Below are 18,780 nucleotides of genomic sequence, written 5' to 3' on the forward strand. Positions count from 1 at the left end.
ACACTGCAGGCACCTTCAGGATGCTGCAGCCAGAAGACATTGTAAAACAAGTAGGTATTCAGACACTTCTTGAATGTACCTCCAGTGGTGCAGCATTAAGAGAGTGGTAAAAAAATAGATGTTCTGCTAGTGTCACTCTACCCTATTTGTTTTCCTCCTGTGTTCCAGGACACTATCAAAACCTTAACCAGGTATCAGATTTTTCATCCAGCCTGTAGAACAGCTTAGAAATTACTTAAGAGAATGCTTTTGTGGTAAAAGTTATCACCTCAAACTGAGTTCCAGGGTGGATAAATTTCCAGTTGCTACACTTATGGTACAAGAGACAATAAGCAATGTCAATAAGCTGTATCAAATACTGTTTTTTGCAGATGAAAAGGTTGCTGTGCATTTACATTCTGATCCCCAGATATTTCAAGAAATGGGATAAACTTCAGCTAGTGTGAATATGATAGCCTCAGCATGACTGATAAAATTATGGTCTACGTGTTGTAGGTCTTAACAGCTCAACCCAGGAACCTGCTCTTCTATTCCTCTCATGTTACCCAGAACACAGGGTAGTGCTAAGCATTTTGATCAACGTCTCTACCTCACGTGGTCTTTATATCAAATGCCCGTCAAGCATAAAATAATGCTGTTCTTTGCTTTTCTATGATTGTTTTAACAGGAACAAAACTTGCATAAGGCAGAGTTGTATTGAGGTAAGTGAACAAAATTCTTTTCTTGGTGCAGTAGCCATTCCTGATGCCTCAGTATTTGCTATCAAAAACATTCTTCTGGAATTGAAATGCTGACTTATTTTCAAGTTTAAGTACATGTCACAGTAATCTTGTGAAAATGAGGTTTAATGTTTCTCCTGTCTACTGAACTGAAGTGTATGAAGTACTCAGGTCTTTACCACTTTGAGGGATCCAGTCCCACCACCGAGCTTGATCTGTTAGCTTCCAAATCTCCGATTTGAACTCTCGTCAAGATGTCTCCTGCTGCGTTTCTCAGTGACGGCAGCACTTTGAGAGCTCTGCCTACGTGACAATGGAAATGGGTCCATGTCATGTTTTTACTATATACAGTGCGTTAGGGTTACTTCCTCCTTTGCTTCAGTATATTCTTTCTAAGGCAATACGCACTTAGGTCACTGACACCACTGTGTTATACAAACTTACATAGGTTAAAAATATATTTGAATCCATATAAATGCACGCTATGAAGATGAAAGTGGAGCACCTCTGATGTAAAGCAATGACACAGAGCTCCATTTGTATGTTCACAGGGCAGTTAGATGTCTTCAGTAAAGAGAATCCTGTCAGTTTTTCTGAACTTCCGTAAGAACAGATTACTGCTTTAAAACTGCCTATAGTGTAATTGCTTTAAAAAAAACAAACCAAACCAAACCAAACAACCTTTACCTTCCTGGTAAGATGTAATGGGAGGGTTTTCCCTCTCACAAGCACACTCTAACTCATTCTCCCTCCTCTCTTGAAGGCCCACTTCTCTCAGCTATTGCAGCTGACAGGAAGCCACAGCACAGAAGATTAATTCAAGTTTTTACTGCTGATTTGAAGTACAGGGAGCTTCCGGTTGTGTGCACACTGAACAGAAATGTTGGGTGGGAGAGCCTCTGGGTATGCTTGTAGAGCTGTGAGATCACTGGAGTGCCCAAGAGCAGCTTCACTTTTTCTTCCAAATACATGAAAAGGAATAGTCTGTGATTAAGTATACAATATTTTCTGTGGGTTCCCTGGTGTGTTCACAGTTGATAGAGGTTTGTCTTGAATACAGTTCTTGCTAATTAGAGCAGGCTTGTTATTCAGCTATGGAAAGGCTGGCCAGCAGTGTGACTTTTATTTCTTTCTTTCACTTACTCTGTGCAAATCGGATTCTGCCTAAACAAGGTTATAACATGTAGCAAGTACTAGGATTATGGGAAGAACATAGTAGAGCAAGCAAAGATTAGAAGTGGTACTTATTGGGAACTGGTACTTGCAGTTAGGAAGATTGATTTTCCATGGCTCTTACCCCCTGTTTAAGAGGGCAGTTAAGAGTAAAGGCCAGTGCTTCTGCAGTAACAAAGGTGCTTCAGAGGGATGATCAACTTCTAATGGGAACTTTATGCTCGTATTGCTGTAAAATTAAGTATATGCTGTTGAGGCAGGGACAGCATACCCTAGCAAACCAAGGGGCATCTATTTGTTAAGCTTCTGACTGTATTAGAGACCTAAGGAGTACATAGCACTCAAATACTGGTGGAGAGTCTACATAAACAGCTGCAAAGTTATCAAAATAGTTTCCTCAACTATAGTTTTGATTAGGTTTCAGTTTAACTGGCTCTTCATTCCTGAGCAACTCGAGAAAGACAGAACAATGCTTTCCTATCTAGTTCAGGAGAGGTACCACTTCATAAGGATCCTTTCAGCTCCCAACTGTGCGCACCTCACGTCTGTTTTGGCTTGTGAATCTTTCTTTAGGGTGTCCCGTACTTTTAGAGCAGTAAATTTACCGAACCCATGGAATACAAGTAAGATGAATGTTGGCTCTTTTACAGAACACAGATCTATATACTAGGGAGCTTTTCTGAATGGGTGTGATCTTTCAAACACAAACAATGCAGTTATTCACTGGCCTTATAGCCCACAGTGGCAACCACATACAAGCGATTTCAATTACAGAAAGAAAATTTACCCTTCTAGCTCCACAACAGATTTCAGATTTGGCAAATTCCTCTCTCTTAGCGCAGAATAATTCTTTGTTTTGTAATTCTATCTTCTATGCCTGTCCAAGTGCTTACTCCTTCAGTTTTTCTGTCACCAGCTACCACCAAGGAGGAACAGGTGCCTAAGGCTGGCCTGCAGTTGGTACGTGCCGGCTTTCCTACACCTCACCGAGGGCGTGCCCAGGGTCTGGCTGCCCTTTCGGCAACACTGCGGCTGTTTGCTCCCTCAGCGCAGCGGCCTCCCTCCGCCGGCCAGCCCGGCCGCCCCTCGCCTGCCGGGCGGCAGGAAGGAGCCCCCCCCTCTCCCCTCGGCGCGGCGGCCGGGAGGGCGGCCCTTCCCCACCCCCGTGCCGCCCTCCCGGCGGTTTATAGCCGCATCTCTTCTCGCCCTCCCTCGCTTGGCCCCTGCGCTCGCGGGCCGGACGGAGAGCGCGCTGCGCTGCGCGGCGGCCATGGGGCTGCAGGCGCCGCCTGCGCTGCTCTGCGCCCTGGGGCTCCTCTGCTGCCCGCTCCCGCCGCCCGCCGCGGCGGCCCGCGCCGGTGAGTCGCCTCCTCCGCCCCGCGCGGGGGAGCTGCTCGGGGGCCGGGGCGCGGCGGCCTCCCGCGCTTCGGCGGGGCGTGGCTGGGGTGGGGGGGAGCTGCTGGTAACGGTCCTCCGCGGCCGTTAGTAACGGCTGCCGCGCGCGGGCGGGGTGGCGCCGCGGCGGTACGTGCCCCTACGCGGGCTGCGCTGTGAGCGGGAGCGGGCGAGCGGGCAGGGCGGCCGGCCGGCCGTGGGCGGGCTGTGCCTCGGGGTTTTGCCTTGGCAGCGCTCCGCGGAGCCTCGCGGTCCAGACGGGCCGTTTCCTTTGACAGAGAAAAAAAACAAACGAAATGTATTCGTACATGGCATCGCTGACCTGTGCGGAGCCGGGGCCGTGGTGTTGTGCTTTGAAGTTTTAATTAGGGTTTTTGATCACGTTTTCTTTGGCATTTTACAGTGCTGCTCTAGATTTCTTCTCTCTTTTATAACTTTAGACTGGTGTCCCTTAAATTTTCAAGGACAGAACAGAGGTATAGCAATAAACATAATAAAACGTAATGCCGAAAAACATAAGCTAAACGTAAAAGGCTAAACAACAAGGCTAAAACATAATGTTAGCCTTGAAAGAGCTATATCGGACAGATACTGTTTGATAAGAGAACTTTTTTGAAGAAGGGTAGCGTCCTAGATCTGAAAGGCGGCCATTTTGGCAAGGCTTGTGACCCAGGGGCACAGGTAGGGTTACGAAAGATAGGAGAGGTTTAGAGTTCTCCCAGGGCTGAAGAGCTGACCAGGCCATGGCAAATGATGATGGAAAGAAATGACCAGGCTGTAGAGGTGTCTTAGTGGATTTCCTCAAAAAAATGGCACTGCCTTTTGTTAACAGCTCCAGGAGTTAGAGTGCCTGCTGAGTTTGTAGGTAGCACAAAGTAGGGGCAGATATGCCGACCCAGACTAGATCAGACTAGCTGCCCCAACCGACTCTGGTGACCTACATCTCAGTTGAATTAACGGAACGTGACAACATGAGCGCTACAACTAGTGAGCCCCTGGGTCCGTCTAGCTCAGAACTTGTCTGAGCACAGCCGATGCTGAGGGGAGGATGTGTATGCGGTGCTCACTAAATAACCCCGCAGCTTCTGGTAAAGGTGCAACAGCACAAACAGCAAAATTATGCATTTAGATGATTTCTGTTAAACACTGGAGACCACAAGGAGAAAGAGTTGAGTCCAGATTAGCAGTTTTTGTTGTGATATGGCTATAAAAAACCAAAATCCAAAAGAAAAACTAGCAAGTAATCTCAGAGCTGCGTTTGTTTGGATCCCATAGTGATCCTGTACAAACAGCTGCTAAGAATTCATACCTTAGCCCCTTGAGATACCTGCTGGGAAGGTGAAATTCAAACTGTTAAGTAGAGAGCATGTCTGCCAAGTGAGGGGAAATTTCAGCTTGTGGCACGTTTAATCTACTAAAATGAAGGTGGAGAGGTGACATAGCTAGTCTTTGTAATTATGCCAGGAGGGGAATATCAGAGAGGGAAAATTATTTAGGCTAAAAAACATCTCGGCACAAGGACAAATGGGTGCCCTTAAAAAAAAAAAAAAGAAAAGAAAAAAAGAAAGGGGTAATTACAAACCATACAGGTTAATAATAGAGCCAGATTGTTCCTTTGAATGCAATTCTTCCATTTTATGGAAACATTCACGCTTGTTTTCCTGCCTTTTGCTGTTATAGTCTTCATTAAAGAGCACCCCCCCCCAATTATACTGTTTATTTGATGCTTCCTTAGGAAGTGACGATCAAAATAGTTGATGTATGACATCACCGCCACTAAGAAAAGAGAAAGTCAAAGCGATTAATTTCAAGAGCAGTAGAAGTAATGAAACCTGACCATCTAAACATGCGTTCTGTTCTCCCTACACCCACTCCCGCTGGAATGTCATTTTCCCAGGGTCCCAAATAACTCCTCCTTTCCACTGCTATGTATTTAATTCCCCCTGACATGCACTGCTGTATCCCCAGGCCTGCACTTCACTCTCACAGCCCCTGCAACCACTCCCCCACTTTTTCCTAGACCCTTCACTGTCCTTAGTTCTCAGTTTAGTGATCTCTACTGGACCTGCTGGGGGGCAAAATGCAGCGGCTGAGTTGGCACTAGATGCTTGCTGATCGCCTCACCAGATCCTGCGTCTTCAAGGCTAGGCAGGCCTGCTAAGGACTGAACTTGCCCAGACTTTTCTGTGGTGGGGCGCTGGCAGCTGGGTAAATAGAGGAAGAGATTGCTTGAATCGGGCAACTGTGGTCAAAAACTATTGAGAAGAGGAAAGGAAGGAGAGCAAAAAGGGCCAGGCACCTGGCTGCAAGAAAATGATTCTTTAGGAAAACATGCAAAATTGTTAATACATCACTCAGGCAGCACAAGTAGTTTAAAGGAAGGAATGGGCTAAAGAAACTTTTTTTAAAAAAAGAAAATATGATGTTTGTTGTTACAAAAGCAAGTAATTGTCATCTAGCCTACAGGACTGGGTCTCACCTTGTTTGTAAATGTGTCTGGCTTCCACTTCTCACTGTGAGTAACTAATTTATGGGCCACTTAGTAGTTTAGATTCTAGATGTTCATCAGCGCAGGATTATGCAAAGGGGAGATAAAAGGAATGGCCTTTTCATTTAAGCCAATGGTATGAATGCAGCTGTCATCAGTAATGCTCATAAATCAGTATTAATAATTGTCCAGTGGCACTTAAGAAAGGATACATGTAATTGGCTTGAGCCAGAGCCTAATGTTTGTTTTTTCCACCTCACAAAAATATCCCCTGGCACATGAACATGGCTGTTTTTTAAGTGCTAGCCAAATTTATGGGTCTACAGAAATATTTCAGAATTTTCTTCTGGCCCTCAGGAAATGCGGAGTGCAGTTTAAGATTGGCTGGAGCTGTTATATGTGCATGCCATTGTCAAAAGATGAAAGCCTAAGCTTTTGTGCCTACCCTGGCCACACGTTTCCACCCTTTCCTTTGTGCCAATACTAGTTTTTGTGTGACCGGGTGCCAACTGGAACTTGTCCTTTATTTTTTGCTGTCAGCTTTTTCTTTCACAGAACAGTACACACAGTAGCCTCTTACATATGGAAGTAGATGTAAAATGAATGCAAAACAGCTCTGCATAAAAAAGCAGTGCCTTTCAGGATGAGCATAATGTGCATATGTTGATCAGGAGACCAACAAAATTTAGCATGTGATGGAAAAGAGCACTGTATAGATTGTTCAAATCAAAAAATCTCAAGGTTAATGACATCTCTACATCACTTCTCTAAATCCTTGTTGGAGAATCAGGGCAAAGCCTCCAGGCCATAAAAGAGAACTTTAGGCTTGCTGAATATCGTACTGATTCTATTGAACTTTTGACTTTTCAAGTTCTTAATAGGAGCAAAGGAAAGACTGTGTGTAGTCGAGTGTCCTGCCTGCACACCATCGTAATAAAACCTGAATGTTTTATCCTGTTCTTTCTTAGTTGTTAGTAAACTGTACCTATTTATATTTTACAAGCACTTTGATACAGCTATTAATGCTGTCATATCAGCAGTGAGAATTCTATTATTCTAATAATTGATGAGGTCTCTTCCAAAGGCACTGAATGTCAACCTAGTGAAAATAGGATGACTGTTTGAGTATTTATGATTATTACGCTGTTAAAACTTTGCATTTGTTCGCTTAACAGCTTGGTATTATTAAAAATTGCTTAAGCTGTAGTCAAATATATTTTAGAGACAAATAATATCTACAGCTTTCAAACAACAAGAAAGGTATTTCTGACACAAGATTCTGGTATAGCTGTAGCTATTAAAGAGTAGTTTTCAAATCATTTCTTCTCTGTAGACCTACTGTGTCTTTCTTAGTTCTGTTGTAATATCTCAGTTTATAGCAGAAGCCTGTTTCCTGTTGCTAATCTTTATATGTTTATTGTCAAGGTCCATTAAGATATTTTGAAATAATTAAACATCATTTCATGCTCTTCCCATCTGTATATAAAGCTCAGATTACTGGCTCTGTCAAAATAAACACTGACACAAAAGGAATTCAGAACCTCAGGGTAGTAACTAAGTGCATTATTGTTTTGTGTAATAATATACAGATGCTGTGCATTTGAAAGAAATGATGTTGACAAGCTAAAAAAAGAAATTTGGCTGTGCTCCTTATATTAAAATTAAATTGAATTTCATTATGAAAGTCTTTAAATTTCTGCTGCTTCTGTTACGATGTGGCAAACAAATGGCAAATTTGAGGTTCCTTATCTTTCAGCTTAGTGTTGGTGGTAGCTAGTTAGCTTTAATAGATGAATTCCCTTTTTTCTGTAGACTTGACTCCCAGGTAGTACGTTGCATGTCATCTAAGCTCAAGATAGAGACATGGTCCGTCACAGTACACAGTATGGAGGTGGTGTTAACAGCGTCCAGGCTGAGGTCAGTTCTGAACTTAGAACATCTTCGCTTATACAAAGAGTAGGTTATGGCTTTCCCTGAACTAAAGTATTATTTCTGAGGATTTTAATTATATTAAAATTACTTATGAATTTTTTTGTCCCGAGTTAGTGTAATAGGATTCTGCTTTTTTAAATGTTTGATAGTGGAATAACACGGAGTTTAAAAACTTCCATATAAAACACATCTTGTAAATACGCTTGCTTTAAGAGGTCAGGATATAATTAAAATTATTAGCAGTGTTGTAAGTAACTATTATTATAAACGATAGTTATGACAAAGGTCGATTGTTTGATAAAAGCTGACTCAACCAATCATCATTTTTCTCCTATGGTATATTTTCGTGTTGTTCTAATGAATCACTGTGGGGGCGGGGTCATATTACGGTCAAGAATTTTCATGGGAAGTGACTTAGTCCCAAATCGTTAAGGTTCTGCAGTTCTTGCCAGTTTGCACGCTAGTGCTCAGCAAGTGAGACACACCAGAACTTCTCTTGTGGCTTCCCTGCAGCAGCGCTAGGTAAGGTGAGGCAGGAGCACAAGCGAAGCCCTTCAAAGTTCAGGGATACTGGGCTAATGCAAGAAGCAGCTCGTTTTCCCTGGCATGCAGAGCTATCCTGGTAACGCGGTCCCCTTCTCCAAACCCAGGTCTGTCCTCTCTGTCATCGAGTCTACTCAGAACTGTGTTCCGCCAGATTGTGCCTTCCTTGCATAAAACCATGTCACCTCTTCCTTTGGTTCTCCACATTGTTCTTTGCTGTTGGAGGAATTGAGAAGGATGTGCCGAGCTTCAGGGACTGGGATCATCATTGTCGACTGTTTCAGAAATGTTCTATTCCAGATATGGGAATGGAGGAAATGCGTGTTCAGAGCCTTCAAAGTCTTGAATTCATAAAGCAAGTGGGTACCACAGATACAGTACAGGGGTACTACCCAGGCGTTTTCCCCTGATGTCTCTCTGCCTTACTATGGAGACTTGCCTCCAAGCATGATAAATTAGCTTCCTCTTCATGCAAATATAATTATGATCCTCCCAACAGACACCAATGCCGATGGTGTCAATTGTGACAGGTTTCAATTTCAGTAATCATTAAGTATTGTAAATCACCTAAGTATTCAGTGTTAGCCACAGAGTAATGCTTGGATGATGGCTAAAGCTAGAGGTGTTAAATATAATTTATGCTGCATCTGAACTGCTGAACTAACAGCTGACTCCTGAAGCTATCCAGCTGTTCAGACTAAACTTTTAAAATAAAGAGTAAGGTTCTGTAGTTTTGCCTCTTGTTAATGTTTACTTTTAAAATGCAGGGTAGGACCTTTTACAACTTGGCTTAGTGCCCTTCTCTGCAAACACTGCATACTGAATCCCACATACTTCTGTGCCATTTTGGTTTCAGTAGTCTACACTAAATAGTTCAGTCTGTACAAGCTCCCAGACTCGAGTTCTCATCCAGTGTCCTTTTTGTGGCCTGTAAAGGTCGCAATCTAGCCATGTTGCACACTAAACCATTGTTTCAAACACACTCCTTCTGTTGTTCCCCTAGAATGCTGCCGTGACACATCATGATACCTATAGTACAGCAGCTTTTAAAACTAAAAATCCTAAAATATGTATGTCACTTCTCTGATCTCATTCATCAACCAAGACTGAATTTTACCAAAATTCACACTGGATAAGGCCCCTCTCCCACAACCTGATCACACAAGGTGATAGCTGGGTGCTTAAAGCTGCAGCCGCTCTGTCTCTGCCACAAGAATCCTTAAGTTACTTTAGTTACCAGTTATTCTCATCTGTCTAACAAACAGGTTTGAATTACTGTAGAGCAAACAATTGCTAACTTGAAATAGCCTCATTAGGCAGGTGGATCGTGGTGAAGTACTTTCAGCTAAATGATATAAGCTAACACACCTTAATTTTTATTTTAATAGTGTAGGAGTCAGAAAAGGATCAGTTATGCGACTACACAGATGAACAATTACTTAAATAGAGGTCACTTCTGCCTGCCTATAGCATATGTGAATGATCCTGCACCTAAGTAGATAAGTCAAATCTGAAAACTGATGGTCTTCCAGAGTAAGTATCCACAGATTCACAGAATGGTTGAGGCTGGAAGGGACCTCTGGAGATCATCTAGGCCAACCCCCCTGCTCAAGCAGGGTCCTCTAGAGCATATTTCCCAGGATCGCGTCCAGGTGGGTTTTGGATATCTCCAGCGAAGGAGACTCCACAATCTCTCTGGGCAACCTGGTCCAGTGCTCTGTCACCCTCCCAGGAAAGAAGTTTTTTCTCAGGTTTAGATGGAACTTCCTGTGGTTCAGTTTCTGCCCGTTGCCTCTTGTCCTGCACACCACGGAGAAGAGTCTGGCCCCATCCTCTCGACACCCTCCCTTCAGATAGTTGTACACGTTGATGAGATCGCCTCTCAGCCTTCTCTTCTCCAGGCTGAACAGGCCCAACTCTTGCAGTCTTTCTTCATAGGAGAGGTGCTCCAGCCCTCTAATCATCTTGGTAGCCCTCCGCTGGACTCTCTCCAGGAGTGCCATGTCTCTGGGGAGCCCAGAACTGGACCCAGCACTCCAGGTGAGGCCTCCCCAGGGCTGAGGAGAGGGGCAGGATCACCTCCCTCGACCTGCTGGCAACACTTCCTAATGCACCCCAGGATACCATTGGCCTTCTTGGCCGCAAGTGCATATTGCTGGCTCATACAAAATCCATACAAATTGCTTTGCTGAAATAGCGTCTAAAGTAGCTCTTCAGATTTTTTTTTTGTTCATTTTACATAAGCAAGCCCATATGCACACTGACAACACTCTGTAACACAAAATTGCTGACTTTTTACAGCTACATTCAAAAGGCACCCATGCTTCTCTGGACGCTTTCTTCTTTGCCACGGTCACTACCCCTTGCTGCAGGACACCCTCGCAGCCAGGGAATGCTAGTGGCAGGTTTCAGAAGTGCCCCGAGGGTTCTCCTAGATGCACGGATGTATTATATAAAGTAGAACTGGGAAAAAATACTTAAGTGAAATGTGTGGCCCCGTTTGATGCAAGTAAAAGTCTGATTCATGTCAACAATGAAAAACTGTATGAAAACTGCTGCGGCATGTCTTGATGCTGCAGTAGGATTGGGCAGGATGTTTCCAGAGCATCCAGGATGTTTTCTGGCCAAGAAAGCTGAAGGTGGCAAACTTATTGCTGTATTTGTATTAAGGTAGGTTATAGAGAACGTAGAAAAGATTGGGCTGCTAAGCATAGAGTTTAGTCCTGCCATAAAGAGTTTACAAGCGAAGACATAGCAGATGAGGGATATCTTATCCAAACTTGTAACAGGGAGCAAAGACAAAAAGAGATGAACAAACACGTGGGCAGTCGGTGCTCTGATTAAGGAACTGACCTTATTGCTTTTTTTTGCTAATGCCAGCTTAGCTTTCCTTTTTTGCAGGATGTTTTGCCTTCCCCTTTGTATGTAAATATTTGCTTATTAATCTTTATATTTTCTTATTTTTCAGCCATGGTGTATAACAGCAGCCGCATAAGGGGCAGAACTTTCTTAATGCCTGACCTGAATAACCGTGATGACCCTATACCTATTGAAGACATTGACAATGGTACTGAAAACGTCACAGAAGGTGGATCAGGATCCGTCAGTCAAATGAATTCATCTCTAAATGCGCAACGACCAATGTCAGCAGAAACGGAAAGATACCTCACTAGTCCATGGCTGACGCGTTTTGTTCCTTCAGTTTACATGTTAGTGGTTATGCTGAGTCTCCCTCTGAACGTTACAGCAATACTTGTGTTTTTGAAAAAAATGAAAATCGAAAAGCCAGCTGTAATATACATGCTGAATTTGGCCATTGCCGATGTACTGTTCGTAAGCGTGCTTCCTTTTAAGATTGCGTATCATTTTTCTGGAAACAACTGGGTATTTGGACCTGAAATGTGCCGTTTCGTCACTGCTGCCTTCTACTGTAACATGTACTGTTCAATAATGCTTATGACGAGCATAAGCTTTGATCGCTTCTTAGCAGTGGTGTATCCCATCCACTCTCTTTCATGGCGTACGTTAACACGTGCCTCAGTGACTTGTATCATCATATGGCTTGTGGCAATAGCTGGGGTTATACCTTTTCTCGTCAGAGAGCAAGCTATGGAAATACCCAAGTTAAATATAACGACCTGTCATGATGTACTAAAAGAATCTGAACTTCACAACTATTACCTCCATTTCTTCTCCATCTTCTCTTCTATTTTCTTTGTAGGGCCATTTATAATATCTACCGTCTGTTACCTGTGTATCATTCGATGTCTTAGTTCTTCTAGTATTGTGGCAAAAGAAAATAAGAAGAAACGTGCCTTGCTCTTGTGTGTAGCTGTTTTTTCTGTTTTTGTTATTTGTTTTGGACCAACAAATGTCCTCCTATTAATTCATTATATACATTTTTCTTATGACAACAGTTTAGAGTATCTCTACTTTGCCTATCTACTCTGTGTTTGTATCAGCAGCGTTAGTTGTTGCATTGATCCCTTTATTTACTACTATGCTTCTTCTCAATATCAGAGGCAACTTTTCGCTATCTTCAGTTGTAAAGAGACTTTTGATCCTAACAGTAGTAGCGGCAGTGGCCAGTCAATGTCAACCACTAGTAGAAGGGATACTTGCTCCAGTAATGTGAATAACAGTGTCTACAGGAAATTGCTAGCAATGCATTGAGAAAATATCTCTTACACTTGCTTAATTTTTAGACAATTTCAGGGGAAAAAAAAGTATTATATCTAATATATGCAAAGCCTTTGATCAAGTTGTTGTGTAATACATAGTTCTGTGGATTCGTTATAGTAATGCGCAATTCAACACTGTATGCGTGTATAGTGTATGTATGTATATAAGTTATGCAAAGCCTTAGATCAAGTTGTTGTATAATACATAGTTCTGCGGATTCGTTCTAGTAATGCACAATTCAACACTATGCGTGTATAGTGTATGTATATAAGTTAATTTAGAACAGAAAAATAATTTTTTAATAAAAGCAGTTGAGTGTTTTTCAAATAAGTTACTTTTTTTAACCAAATCCTTTAAAATTTTTAATTCAATTTATTGCAAGGGTTTTATGAAACCCTATTTTAAGGGTTTAAACTTTGTCAGGTTGACTAGATTCTCATTTATGGAACTAGTTATCTGCTAATTCATGACCAAAGTGAAAATATCTTTCCAAGCAATGTTTTTTCCTATTTGTTTTTATTTGTGGAATTATCCATAAACTTTTTTTTATTATTTTGCATATTAGGCCCTGAAACTATTTATTTTACATTTTTATATATTCCACTTCAAAACACTTTGTATGAAAAGCAGCTATTGACATTTGTCACAGAAAATAATTTTCAGCAACTAGAACAAGCTTTTCTTTCAGTGTTCCTCCCCCTAGTATACTCCCAGCACCTTGCCTGGGACTGCAACAGCCGTGGTATTTTTAGACCCAAATTTCACAATAAATCAATGTTGAATGGCACCCCAGAGAAGAAGCAGTATTCAGCATCCTGTTTTGCAGTTTGCAAGTGTGTTTTCCTGCGTGTGATTAGTCGTCATGCATGTGATTAGGTCTTGGAAATGTCCTTTATCTCCGCTAAGTCTGGATGATTTTTATATTTTACATTGTATCCATATCTGCTAAAATTGCTGTAATGTAGAGCCTAACAGCTAACTTCATTCTGTAGCTTTCTTTTACTACAAAAGATTCCTAAGTCAAATAACAGGAAATCAGTTTTAGAGACAAATGTGTAGATTTGTTTAACAGGAAAATGGAAATCAGATTAGGTAGCAGTTAGTTTAATGTAGGATTTGCAACAGTGATCTGCCAGGAACAGCAATGGATAAAAGCTGTCTTCAGTCCATCCCAAGCGATATGGCATATTCAGATACATTCTCATTTTGTTTAATATTATATTGGGGAGGGTTGCTTTTTTTCCACAAAAAAACAGGTTAAATCTTAAAACTACAAGAAACAGCTTCATCTTGCTGGCAGAAAAATTCCCCATGCTCTTCCTGTAGTTGTATGCTGGGGATTGGTTTTTAGATTTATGACTTAATTGGAACTTTTTTTCAATGCAGTGATATTTTGTTTCATGACAGTGGTTTATTTTTAGCTAGTCAGAAGAGACCATTACTTTCGCAAGGGTTAGTATTACACGCTAGGAGGGAAGGAAATGTACACTGAAAACAGTTTGACAGTCGTGGAAATTGTTTGCTTCCTTTTGCTCTGTGGTTGGATTTAGCGTAAGCATAGTTAGGCATTTCCTTAAAGTAGCAACCGTTTTCCTGCATCTTATGAAGCTGCTTTCATTTTACTTTTTGTTTTATAAACTTGAGAAAAATATGTAAATATTTACCCTTTGTGTACATTTCTTGTTACATATCCCTAGGTTAACCAAATAAATTTGTCCCTAATCTACTACTTCTTGGATATAATTATATCATTGTAAACTACTTTGGAACTTTAATACTAAGCATGTAAGCCTCTGGAAATTTGGTGGGCTCCATACAATGTAAAAAGGTGGCTAATGTATCAGTCCAGCCACAGACTTACCACTCAAAACTTTCAAAATTGTGCTTTCTTTTTTGAGACAGTTTAGGGAGGGGATGAAGTAAACCCAGTATTGACTCATAAGTATATATGTATGTGCATAGGAAATCTTTGGATTTTCCACAGGACTGTAGTGTCTATGTACAGTGGGTCTGTAGTATGCGAAGAAACTCCAATCTCACAGGATTTCTCTGCCCCTTGTGACTTTGTGGGAAGTACAGTTATTCATCCAGAGACACCAGAATGTTTTGGTTTCAATCCAAAACTGAATCTTATATTTCAGCTAATCCTGACAAAACACCAGGCTGATTTCATAGAATGTGAATGCCCATGTTTTTACATAGAAGTTTCACAGTAAAAACAGCATGAAAAGGAGTAAGTGCAAGCCTGTCAGTGAAACATTATATCCAAAATAGACAATAACTTAAAAATCTTTGATCACATTTTTCTTGAACAGAAGTTGGGAGATATTTTATGTAAATTTGCAACTTTGACTGAAAACAGCAACTTCACATTACAGCAAACCAAGCAAGGAACTGATTCTGCCAAGTGAGCAGATGGGCTGCTTGCGCTGGTCATAACCCCTGTGCACTTGAGAACATGTGCAAATGAGCAACTTCTTCCTACCCAAAAGGGCAGAACCATGAGAGGGGTGAAGCACAACTGTTTATTCTCATGACTAAGAACATCAACAAAGATCCCAAATAAGATTAACTGAAAAATGTTTACGTACACGTGTATGAACTAGTATCTCATCTCTGCCATGCACAGTACTGACGTTGCGGTCACTGATGATTCTGGCTTGCATGCAAATAAAAAGAAAAAAAAGGCTGGCACAGCAAATAACCCTTATGTAAAAAGGACTTACAAACCTCACAAGCTCTCTTGACTTTCAGATTTACTAGATTAAAGCCTTTGAAAAGTATTTTTATGTTACCTAAGCATGTCTGAAAATAAGACCCTTCTATGTGCACTGGCATCCCACTTTCGTACTGGTGAGCACTGCAAGTACTTCTAGCAAGCCTACAAACATATATCGTAGCTACATATTGAGAGGTGATTGACAATTCAGTTCCTCCATGGCACGATACCTGCCGTAATGTATAGGAAATACCACCTGTTCTTAGCAAATGAAGCGTTCACAGTTTTTCCTTCTTTTAAGCTCACAGATACAGTGTCACACCTTTGTGTTCTATTCGTTTTTTCTTAAGGCTTCAGACTGATCTGACCGCAAAAGCAAGCAAACTGCTACTGCAGAGCACACCTAGCTCACAAGTCAGAAAACTCCTGTGTGACAGGTGGATTCTCATACCAAGCCCATACCAGCTCAAGTCTTACTGTGCGTAGCCAACTCTGTGGTTAGAAAGTGCTGCGCTTCTCAGTGTCTGTTTTTGCTGCTGCATTTAGTGGCAAGAGAGCTAGTTTCAGTGAAGCAGCTGCTCAGCATCAGCAGCCTGCTGAGCCGGTCCCTGGCACCATGAGCCTTAAAAAAGAGCCTAACCACTCAGCTTGGCAGCCAGCACAGACAATGTGGTATCCATTTCAAAGAAGCTGAACTAAAAAAAGTGCATTTAGACTGATAAGGTCAAGCTCAAAGGAAAAGCTAAGCACTTCTTAATGCTCACTGTACCCCTGCGCTTCTGTCAGAGAAAGAAAATGAGCAGCTTGTTTGGATGTGTGTCTGTGTGAAATTCTGACTACAGCCAAAAGAAATGAAACCTCTCTGCGGTCACATGCTGTTAGGCCCATACCCTTTCTTCCTCATACCTTATTTCTTCATAATGGGGGAATTAAGCTGCATCGTTTTCTACATGAAGCAAGCTAAAAACTTTCTGGCAAATAACATTTGGAGCTGACGAGGTGTCAGGCGCTACAAATGCGTTAAAAATATCTTGCTAACGTTGCAGATAGGACAGGTCCATGCTAAGTGATGTTGGCTGGAGATGTGCGGGGGTGAGATTTGTAACTAGCATGATTCTTGTTAGCAAAACACCTCATCTAGCTGCTGCCACTGGTATAACTTATTTCACAGCAGAAGACTTGCTTCTTGTAGCCTGGCAATTTTGCGGGAACTGGTGCGTTCACCCTAGGAGCATTTTATTGCTTAATTCTTCCAAGCATGCATCTACCATTACACGTTGCTCTCTGTAACCTGACTGCAGAAAAAGTATGGACAGCTGTCTGTTAAGTCTGCTTTCTCTAATTAAAGCTAGCCCTTACCCAGAACTGTGAGCATGAACGGAAAGTTTGTTAGTGGTGTTCTGAATCTGTTGCTGCTGGCTTGCTCCCTTCTTGTAGTGACAGAAAGTGAGAGCCAGCTGGTGGGTTGCAAACGACAGCCAGCTCAGCCATCACGCTCTCTCAGGGCTGAGGGAGAGAGAGGAGCCAGGTAGGCCCAGATATTTGGGCAAATTTCTTGGTAATGCCTTTATACAGGTCATTTTCGTCTTTTGTGTTTTGACCCCGCAAAACGCTAAGCAAATAGAAAAAAGAAATCCAGCAAATGAAAAAATTAATGGGACTTGTCATGCACTTAAAATCAATCACCCACACAAAGGTTTTTTCATGGAACGTGGCGTTTTGCAAGTGCTAGAAGTGGTTTAGTTACAGCTAACAGCTGGAGAAGCTGAGCAAATAACATGCTATAATCCGAGGCAACACTAGAGGGCATTAAGATAACGAGGTTCAGCTGTTGAAATGGGGCTCCCTGGGGAGGAGCTCCTTAGCATCCACATCAGAAACAGCAGGCTGAACTGTGAAACACTACTCATCCCTCTGTAAACAAACATATGGATTTGCAAGGTGGAAAAGTACGGGGAAAATGGGTGAGTTTGTTTTAACCTGAAAAATTATTCAGCAAAATTTTGGGGAATCCTTTTATTTTCATCTTTGTGCTACCAGCCTTATAACAAGATGTCCCTGAGCCACTGGAGCACCACAAGTACTCCTCTCTCCTCAAAAGGAGAGTGCCGTTATTCTCAAGTGCATTGCACGCCATAACTTAACTCTGAGGCGCGAACTGATAAAGTTAATATGCAATGAAAATCTGTCTTGGCATTTCTTCGCCAAAATAAAAGTGAATTAATTTGAGCCAAATTCATCTCTGTACTGTAGTTAAGTCTGGAGGTCTGGAGAATTGACTGCCCTTGTTTGATTGTTTGGAGGGGTTGTGCTGGGAATTTAGGGTTTGGATTTTTTGTCTTAATTAATGTATTTATTTTTTACCCTATTATTATGTGCTAGAGGCAGCAATTCTTGGGAAGGTCTCATCTGACTAAGTCACTGGTTGGTTTTTTAGTACGCACTCAGTTTATACCTCTGTAGGTGTGGGGCCTCCCTTAGCCCCACGTACCTGTTAGGCGGGATATCAGAAACCAGCTGTGCCACGAGTGGGAACCGCCGCTGCCACAGACCCGGGGTGGGACTCTGCGGCTGGCGTCCTTCCAGGCAGCCCCGTGTCCGTTTGGGAATGGCCATGCTGATCTGCAGGGTGCACCTGCTTGCCGCCTGCTCCCACCGTAAGCCGCTGTTTGCCGATGCCTTCCCAAGCGCTGGTCGCCTCTTGTCCGAGGCATCTCCCGCCCAGTCCTTCTCCCAGCCACTCAGCGAGGTGCCTTCAGGATTCGCTTTTTCTTGTGGATTTCACTTCCAGTTAGTGTTAGTCTTTACCCACTACAACTTAACTCACCAATGTAAATGCTTCTGTTTTGGTACGGTTGACTCTTGCGTTTTTTTTTCCTCTTCTCTTTTCTCTTATACAAGTCACGGTTTTTACTGTCTATTCCAGACTTTCACTGCTTGTTAACATTGCTGTAAAGTTGTCTAAAAGATGTGTTGTTGCCTGCAGCAATCTTGTGGATTTGTGAAGTGGTACCATTCCTATCTGACACGTTTTCCAGGAGCCATAAAATGCGATAAATTTGTTAATTCAGAACATCTGGTTCGCTAGCCTAACTGCGGCAATTGTATAGCATATAAGTGCTATACAGCTGCATGAACCACATGGTACCGACAACCTATGCAAATGTATTACTTTTCCTGTAACTTTTTAAAAACAGAGAGTCTAATTCTATTTAAAAGAACAGAAAGACATGAGTCTTTCAGGCCTTGGTGAGGAAGGAGAGAGACAGCAGTAGAAAGAGAGCGAGAGGAAGAAAGAGAGCGAGAAAGAAAGAGGAGTGAGAACTCAGTTACCTAGACTTTGACGTTGTTTTATCTGCCTGTTCAATTGTTAAGAAAACTTCTTCCTTCAGAATGATATTTTAGCTATATTTCCATGAATATTTTTCTTGTATACTTTCAGTATAAGTCACAGAAGGAATAAACCTTCATATGAGTGAAAATCATATCACTTCTTTCAAATTATTCTCTTTTTTGTTGTTTCTTCCACCTTTGCATTTGGTCTCAATATGTCCCATTTGTAACATGAAACAGCTTTTTTTTGACGCTGCGGGCACAAGACAAAGCCTGTAAAAGCATTTCCCAGAGAT

At 42.0% G+C, this 18,780-nt stretch overlaps 1 protein-coding gene across 3 annotated transcripts; it reads left to right on the forward strand.

The window, feature by feature from the left end:
- Positions 1-682: 682 nt before the first annotated feature.
- On the forward strand, positions 683-14,161 carry LOC138064655 (proteinase-activated receptor 1-like). Of its 3 annotated transcripts, XM_068928246.1 has the most exons (3): positions 2,950-3,250; positions 8,358-8,609; positions 11,219-14,161. In XM_068928246.1, exon 3 carries the CDS (start codon positions 11,221-11,223, stop codon positions 12,421-12,423), a length of 1,203 nt encoding a protein of 400 aa, XP_068784347.1. In that variant the 5' UTR covers positions 2,950-3,250; positions 8,358-8,609; positions 11,219-11,220; the 3' UTR covers positions 12,424-14,161. The 3 variants fall into 3 exon arrangements, with proteins under 3 accessions (XP_068784348.1, XP_068784346.1, XP_068784347.1); XM_068928247.1 differs by lacking the exons at positions 2,950-3,250; positions 8,358-8,609 and adding an exon at positions 683-701; XM_068928245.1 differs by lacking the exon at positions 8,358-8,609 and having other exon boundaries at positions 2,898-3,250.
- The last annotated feature ends 4,619 nt before the right edge of the window (positions 14,162-18,780 follow it).

Source organism: Struthio camelus, chromosome Z, assembly GCF_040807025.1.
Source record: "Struthio camelus isolate bStrCam1 chromosome Z, bStrCam1.hap1, whole genome shotgun sequence".
NCBI classification, from domain to species: domain Eukaryota; kingdom Metazoa; phylum Chordata; class Aves; order Struthioniformes; family Struthionidae; genus Struthio; species Struthio camelus.